The 8,868-nt window shown below is 38.2% G+C and overlaps 1 protein-coding gene across 1 annotated transcript; it reads right to left on the reverse strand.

Annotated features, from left to right (window-relative positions):
* Positions 1–2,907: 2,907 nt before the first annotated feature.
* LOC125008237 (lactosylceramide alpha-2,3-sialyltransferase-like) lies at positions 2,908–7,738 on the reverse strand. The gene is made up of 6 exons (XM_047585384.1): positions 7,617–7,738; positions 5,733–5,942; positions 5,223–5,359; positions 4,877–5,063; positions 4,279–4,437; positions 2,908–3,566 (listed from the first exon to the last, which is right to left on the reverse strand). Exons 1-6 carry the CDS (start codon positions 7,686–7,688, stop codon positions 3,309–3,311), a joined length of 1,023 nt encoding a protein of 340 aa, XP_047441340.1. The 5' UTR covers positions 7,689–7,738; the 3' UTR covers positions 2,908–3,308.
* Positions 7,739–8,868: the final 1,130 nt, after the last annotated feature.

Genomic DNA, 8,868 nt, shown 5'->3' on the forward strand with positions numbered 1-8,868 from the left:
TGGATAAATCCCTGTTGCAATTTCGTTTTCTCTGTAGCAGTTATTTCATTTCATAAATGCAACACACTATGGGCCTAGCATAGAGGTGAAAATGATATATGCAGTGTTATCTTCATTTTAGATGTCAAAGGGGTTTTGTGGCTCCCAGTGTTTTCTTTCCAAATGGCTCTTTGAGTGTTGAGGGTGCCGACCCCTGGTATAGAGTATGGATTCATTTCCAGTGATGTTTCACCAAGTTTCTAATCAGTGTTGTGGATGTATGGTGACTTGTATGTAAATTGGTAACTCAGCTATTTTTTTTCTTTTTTTTTTTCTTTTTTCTTTCATTACCAGTTCAGTTGAATTTTGTTTGTTTTTTTTTGTTTCAGAACCAGTCATTTTAATGAATAGATTTTTCAATATTGCTGTAATAATGACTACCTGCTACAGTTGAATAAAAAATATGGAGAATGGTGAATTGTAGCTGTTCTTGTTCAGCTTGGTCTCATTTTTTTCTCATGTTCTCATGTTTTGAAAAGATCAAATTATTGTTGTATACTGTTATATTACATCTAATCTAATATAGCCTACAGCCTTTTTAAATAAAATAATGCCATTAAAACAACTAATAAGAGCACATTTCTGTAACTTTAAGCATTATTATTCGTTAATTTGCTATCTTTATGGGTAATTTCATTATTTTAAAATGTAAAATGTTTGTAATTAAACGTAAAACAATTAAATATCCATTTGATGTTTTCAAAAATGAACAGTAAATTCTTGCAGTCTAACCAAATATCTAGTTTTGCAACAGTTTTTGACGTGTTTTGAAAGATTAATCACATTATTTTGTGTCATATGCTGTTGTATTACATCAAATGTAAATTATTATACAATCTCTTCCCATAAAATAATGTCAAAAACCGTTTAATAACAGTAACTGTAAATTTAAGCATTATTGTTCGTAATACAACATTTATTTACTATATTTCTAGGTGATTTAATTGTTTTAAAATGTGAAAATATATGTGTATAAATATAATATTATACTACTCTCAGTCCTGTTGATCCTTTAATTAACACAATGCAAACTGGGTAAAATGTGCAGTATTTTTTTATTTTTTTTTAAATGTGTTTAAAGTGAAGGGCCAACACACTTTAAGAAAGACAAACGCAGACAGATCCACTGTATCAAACGTAAGCCTCCAAGCACATCGTTTGTGTAGTCATGGCTCCATCTTGTGTTAGATGTTGGACATGTCAATACTGACTGAGAGTTATCTTAAGATAAAGTCATTGATATATCTTTGTATCTTTAAGAAACAGGGTTACTAAGGACATCAGAGCAGCTAAATCTAACTTCTTCATAAATCTCCTGCACGACACTAAAGGAAATCATTGGCAAATCTGTGATTGTCTACAGAAGTTAACTGGGAAATGTCATAATACAACAAAGCAATTGGAGACCATTCATAATGGAACCTTATGGAAGACACCAGTAGAAACAGCAACTCTTTTTAACAACCACTATGTTAATTCTGTGAAGTTGATTATAAATAGTCCTCAGGCTACTCCCCTATATTCTTTACCAGTTCTCTTTAACCGAAGTGTTTGAATCCAAGGTCACCTCTATAATCACCTCTATTAAGAATTCCAAATCAAAAGACATTTTTGGACTAGATGCGTTGCTTTTGAAGAAGCATGCTGCCACTCTCACAGGTCCAATTACTAACGTAATTAATGCCTCAATAAAGAAGGGTAAATACCTTCAGATTTGGAAATCAGCCATTTTTGTACCTGTTCAGGCGACACAATGGACATGAATAACTATAGTATTATAGTATTTTACCGGTCATGTCTAAACCCCCCCCCCCCCGTCCTAGGGCCTGTTCTGTTTAGTCTATACATAAATGACCCTACCATCAATTTGCTCAGGATGTGAGGTTCAGATGTATGCTGATGATACAGTAATTTATGTTCATGCACAAACTAAGGCACAAGCTGCTACCACGCTCAGTGACACCATGGTACATGTTCAAAAATGGCTGGTTGATTCACAACTATACCTTAATGTTAAGAAGACAGACAGAATTCACACCCCCTCCATACACACACACACACAAACGCAAAGCCATGGTTTTTCTATTTCTTTGCGCAGTTTGTCTCTTGCTTTTTGGGATGCTTTCTTGGCTGCTAAATCAATAAAATGAAAGCATGGAATACATAGAAAGGGCATCATTAGTTTTACAGATTAGTAGTTACATATACATAAGGTTGCAGTAACTGACCACCATGGCTTTGCGTTTGTGTGTGTGTGTGTGTACGGAGGGGGTTTGAATTCAGTCTTAAAAACAGTTAACCACAAATGTGCATGTCTTAGGAGCTACTACAATAATCAGAACATATATAAAGCAGCGCTTTTAAACAAGCTATCATAATTAAAACCAAGCACTATTTCTACCCATATATTTCCCTCACTGTGGCTTGCACTGCATCTTGAATGTCACTGTCAGGAGTATGTGGAGGGGTTAGAGGGGTTCTTTTCTGTCTTTCTTTAGACTTCCTCTCACTCAGGTCATTGATTGATTTCTGATTCAACCCCATAACAGTGCATGTCAACTTGATGATAAAAACAATGAAATATAGGTAAGAAAGTATGTTAGCACTTACCTCTCATTACAGGGTCAGCGGGAAAAGATTTGAGTGATGAGAGGAAGTTGGACTGAACCATTATATTTATTTATATTTGTTGTGCTTTATTTACGAATAATTCTTTTATTTGGGTTAAAGTGGACAGACAACGTATTATATTAACAGAAAGACATGTGGTTACTGACTATTTTTTATTAGTTTTACATTCAAAGAAAAAGTATTGGTCAGTGGAGACATGCTCAGCAAACCCATAAAAGTTTTCAGAACATTTTTTTAAAAATATCTTTGTGTGTTATAATGCAAAGACACATTCCATTTCTTGTGTTAAAATGCAGTTGTGGTGTACTTTATATGAAAATGTTTGAGGTACACCTGTGGGACACAAAGTGCACCGAATTCAGAGAATCACCCAGATAGATTGATAACTCAAAGGATTGAAATCATTAAATAGTTTCAATATGAAATTTTCTAATTTTCTCCTCTCCTCAAAGAAACTTAAAATGTGTACATCAGAAGAATTAAACTGCTGCAAACGTCGTCAAGAAGCACTTTGTAAGAAACAAAATACATTATAAGGTGGGCTCTGTTTTTTCTGTACTTCAGTGTATACCATGTTCTTCTAAAAAAGGACTTCACAACAATAACAGGATGTGCTCTGCAGTGAAATGGCTCAGGGGTCAGCTGGGGCAGAAGGAGCAGTGGATCCCCCCCGTCAGGTCAGTGATGGTTCCCTCTCTGACGAGGCTTTGCAAGAGTTGAGTCTCTCTGTCCACATTGTGCGACGTCTGCTGCAGCATGGCGCTCATAGGCAGGTGGTCGTAGTAGTGCAGTGGCGCCCCCCTCTGGGTCAGATTATAGCCAAAGCCTGCCAGGCTGACCTCATCACACAGCAGACTGGCTACATTCAGTGCAATAACGCCCAGGGTCGGCACATTCTGCACAAACAAAACAAACACACAAAACTTGTTGCCAGTAGCTCTGTGAAGAATAACAATTTAAGGTTATTCTTATTGTGTTAATGGTTGTTTTTTGTGCATTGAACCAATCAAAATGGCTTTTGGTCGTGTTTTATCTTTTTGTGCTGTTTTTATTTTGTCCATTGGAGTTTACATCCCTCCCTCAGCGACAAGGACAAGGAAACACCATGTGACATGATTCATGCCGCTGTTGCTATGCAACTGGCCAAACAACCACATCACCTTGCCACCTACTTTTTTTTTGTATATTTGATCATAATGCTAATTTGATTAAATTTGAATACACTGTTTGTTTTTATTTTACTTACTTTATTCATTAACCACACACCTAGACTGTGAACGTGGCTTTGATAAGTTTCTTCTCGCTTGTCTCAAAAGAAACCTTCACCTAAAGCTACATCTGACACTCTACGTCTGTGACTGTATGACTTGATTCTTGTCAGTATTGACATGTCCAACATCTAACACAAGATGGAGCCACGACTACACAAACGATGTGCTTGGAGGCTGACGTTTGATACAGTGGTTCTGTCGGCGTTTGTCTTTCGTAAAGTGTGTTGGCTCTTCAGTTTAAACATTTTAAATTGCACATTTTACCCAGTTTGCATTGTGTTAATTAAGTGGTCAACAGGACAGAGAGACATTTAAAGGTACAGGACGTGTCTATTACCTGGTCCCAGCCCCACTTAGGTGGTCTGGGTGGAGTGTATTTCAGGAGGTCGAATGCAGTTTCTCTGACGACATGTGGGTTTAGAAGTCTGAACCTGGGCGGCTCAAGAGGGATTTGATCTGGAACCTTCTGCCAGAAGTGCCGCAAGTCCTGCAGGGGCTGCAACACAAAGAACAACTTTGTTTGTAGAAACTACTCTTTCTCAAAAGCACTGGCTGAAGTTTGGGAATATTGAAAAGGAAGGAAGTATATATTTTAGCTGTCAGAGTAACGTCACATGATCATTAAGAGGATTGCATGTGACAATGGCAGGAGTTAAATTCCTGAACTGAAGCCAACTGTGAGAGATCTGAACAGAAGTCTGCAGGATCTTCCCCTGGGGGAAAATACCTGATTCTTAAAAAATATAGTAAATCTCTACAAAAACAACACAACTATGATCCAACAACAGAATCTGAAACCGGACTCAGGCTCAGGACATTTTGTATCTAAGAAGTATCATTGTTCAGTTGGTCTGAACTCATGTCTAATTACATAATCACAGTTGGATCTCTAAAATTAGATGAAGTCTGGTTTCATCAGGTCGACCACTACTCACCACACTGAGCTTGTTGATCATAGCAGAGATCCAGCTGATGTCTACACCTTTAAACACCACAGCTGCAAACAGGGATTGTGGGTCAGTGTCGGCCCAGTGATGAGGTGTACCCTCTGGGTAACTCATCCTGATGCTGGTTCGATTTCCAACGTCAACATGAAACTCTCCCACAGGACCTCTGTTTAACCTGAAGGACCACAGACCAAAGAGTCACTGCCGTTCATTCAGACTGTTATCACCAGAGCACAGACATCATCTGAACCGACATGCTCCTTGTTCGACATGAATACACCAAGCAACACTGACAAAGACCATCACACTGTGTGTGAAGTTAATAAAGTCTAACCTGATTATGGTGTCAAAGCGGTCAATCAGTAGGCCCAGCTCCAGGCCTTTGAGAATGCCTCCATTTCCTATGACCACACAGCGGTGACATTTACCTGATGTCTTTTCTGTCTGGGGGGCTGAGTCTGAGGCTGGCAGCTTTAGAGGAAAATACAACCATTACATTTATGCTCTGAACAGGACTTGTTTTCACATGTTAAAGAACCACAATCTCACTGTATTAGTGTGATGTGTGTTGCATGTTTGTAGTAAAAAAGACACACAGGGTTAACACACTTACATGTACTATGGTTATTTTCCCTTCATAAACTTATTGATAACTTTTCAACAATGTAATATTACTGATGTCATTCGTACTGTTAGTAGATGTTGTATCTGACTAGAGCTGCATTAAGATATTAAGCACGGACAGATTTCAAGTAACCACACATACAATACAACACACGGTCGGGGATTATTAAACAACAGCCACATTACAGCAGAATCAAAGAAAGAAAGAAGTTGCATTCACCAGCTTAAGTAGCTCCATTACTTTGCCTTCAAGGCCCCTGAACCCAAATGGCGGTGGGTACAGGAAAAGGTCATCAGGAAGGGGCTCATCCTTCCACAGGAAGGGCTGTTTAACGTAACTGGAAGCAGGGAGATGAGCTGCCAATCTTTGCCTGCTGCTGCTGGGACGACACTGACTCTCCAGAACTCTGTGCACGTGTTCATGCACTCGCTGTAGTTCAAAAACAAACAACAAAACCTATTAGCTTTAGGGCACTGATGTTATAATGTGACTAGTTATACAAAACCCCCCCTGCATCACTTCTACAGACTGTCGGGTTCAAACATTAATATCAGATTGTGCCTTCAGATAACATAAGTTTATAGACATGCGTGACTGGTTTTTACTGCTTCAGTATACATACTACAACAGTACTATACAACAGTATCTGCAGCGAAGCAGGAGTTTGGGGTTTTCTGTCAGACAGTGTTGCTAACAAGCTCAGCTCAGATGAACAGGCCACGATAACACACCACATACTGCTTGTGTCCTAGTATTATAATAAGAACTGTGCTGCAGCTCTGAACAGGGCGTGGACACGTGACATTTTAGGTACGTAGAAGCTTATCTTTCACATTTCAGTTAAAACAACATGATTTAAGCAGTTATAACTACCATTCAATCAAAGGCTTATAATTTATAACAGCAGCTTCTCACAGGAAAGACACTGCTGGTGAATTTCTATATTTGAGTTCTTCGCATATATTAGCACAATCTGATCCACTAAAGCAGTTATATTTTTAAAGCTTACATTTCCAAATAGCTAAATATTTACTGGTGCCGGGGGGACTGTCAAAGCTGAAGTGTACAGCCTCAGTAAATTCCTTTTAATTATATGTTTACCTTCAGAGCCCTGCCAGGTGCTTCTGTCACAGTTCAATATTACAATTTATAGATAGTGAACATGCTGGGAGAAAAGAACTAGTGTGTACAGTATTGCTTTTGGATTAGAATACGACGGTAATATGAAGCTGAGCAGCCTAATAAATAGAGCTCTAGGGGACAAGGACCTTGCAAGTGGCCAGTGGGCCCAATTTGTTGATATGTATACATATTTTTTATTCACATTCCTTAGTGACATGCTATTGCTTTTATAAAAGGGCTGTGTGGGCTATCGGGTCCATGGTACTGATTGTTATTGGGAGTGTGTGTGGTTCTTTTTTTTTTCTTTCACAGTACTGCATGGTAAAATGAGTATACCCAAATTAATTAAGAGTTGATTTTAACACTTTTAAAGTGTCAATATGGTTCCACACCTCAGAGTGTTAATTTAACACTTTTTCGAGTGTTGGTACCTTTACACTAAGTTAGTGTAAATTTGACTCTTCTTGTAGTTAAATTTAACACTGCCTAACATCAACCAGTGTTAGTTTTTAACACTTTTATGTAGTGTTAGCAATTAACTCTCTCAGAGGACTATTTCTTAACGACACAAGTGTTACCCCCATAACACTTAAAAGGTGTCAATATAATTCTTATATGATCCTACAAAACATACTTTAATAAAATAAACTTCACTAAAGGGGAGGCGTTAACACTTGGGTTGTTAAATACAGGATCAGAGTTTAGAGTAAGAAGCTCGGAATTAATGTTTAATATTAATATTTAAACATTTACACCTAGAGGTTTGATTTAGTGACACTTCCTTTTTACACTCGCTTCTGACGACAACTATTTATTGACTGAGACTTAATTATAATGGATTAACTCTACCCAGAGTATAATTAACTCTACTAGTGTATGTCTAGTTTAACACCAAGAATTCAACTCTTCTCAGTTTGCTGTGTGGGTATTCAATAGAGTCGTATAGTACAGCCTGAACACCGTGCTCCAAATTAAACTCACCTTTTGTGCAGGGCTGAGGTGCCACTCGAAAGGTTCTAGTATTTCTGTCTCCATCAATGGCAGAGAGACCATCACTAAAAACACCAAACCTAAAACCAGAAACAGTGACAACACACACCTACACACACACACAGACACACACACACACACACACACACACACACACACACACACACACACACACACACACATAAGGGGGTGGTTTGAAACAATCTGGCAAAGAAGCGGAGCATTTAGAGTTTTATAAAGTGAACAAATAAACAGTGACAGTAACAAGTGGTAGATGTTATAGTTTGAATACTGCTTGTTGAATGCAAAAGGGAAATGCATGAATTTCCGTGTCAATCATTCATTCAACTGACTGGCGTTGATGGTAACGATAAAGCTGTCCAAACGCTAAATGTAAATTAAATAGGAAAAGAAGCAAATAAACAGCATTTCATAAGTGAAATCAAAGTGGGTGCTCTAATAGCTCAGTCTGTTACATGAAATAGCCACACACTGCAACTCTTCTATGTAGATTTGGCTTCCTCAAAATAAAACAAAACAAAAAATCCCAATGCCACGTCATGTCACTGGCAGCTACAGAGAGTGAAGCCACCATCTTCACATGTAAAACCAAAGTGAAAGCTGCAGTTTACTATGTGTGTGCTCGTTGGTAAAAATGTTGCCTATTCTTATTTTTTACATATGTAAAGAGAGAGTATGAGATAATAGGAGGAACCTGTTTTTTACAAAGAATCTTGTTAGAGATGATAAAAGGTTCATCTGAAATAAACAGCTCGTCAGCATGACTGTACTTCTTCTTAAGACTTTTCTATATGTTGCCATAAAGCATCTCTTTTCACTACTAGCGTGTAGTAAAAAAAAAAGCCACATGATCTTAAAAGAAATGAGATCAATGAGAGATGAATGATACGGCTGTTCTGCTTTTAGGGCAGGACAGAGTAAATCAGTCTCGTGTCGTGTCTTTGTGTCGTGTTGAGAGATTATCACCTGTGTGGTGTCCAGCGTTTGATAAGTTTCATGTTGTTCTCCTTCACAGTGCACCCTGGGGACTCTTCTGGTCTCACTGCCGAAGACTGAAGCCTTCTGGCTCTCAGCGATATTGTCCTGGACACACAGGGCGGACACATACTGCCAACAGAAGTCCACTAAACATTAGCCACATCGATAAAAAAATGTATTTGTTAAGCAAAGCCTTCCCTTCTCTCCATTGGATCTAATCCCCAAAAGCCTCTCACGTTTCTCA

Source organism: Mugil cephalus, chromosome 5, assembly GCF_022458985.1.
Source record: "Mugil cephalus isolate CIBA_MC_2020 chromosome 5, CIBA_Mcephalus_1.1, whole genome shotgun sequence".
NCBI classification, from domain to species: Eukaryota; Metazoa; Chordata; class Actinopteri; order Mugiliformes; family Mugilidae; genus Mugil; species Mugil cephalus.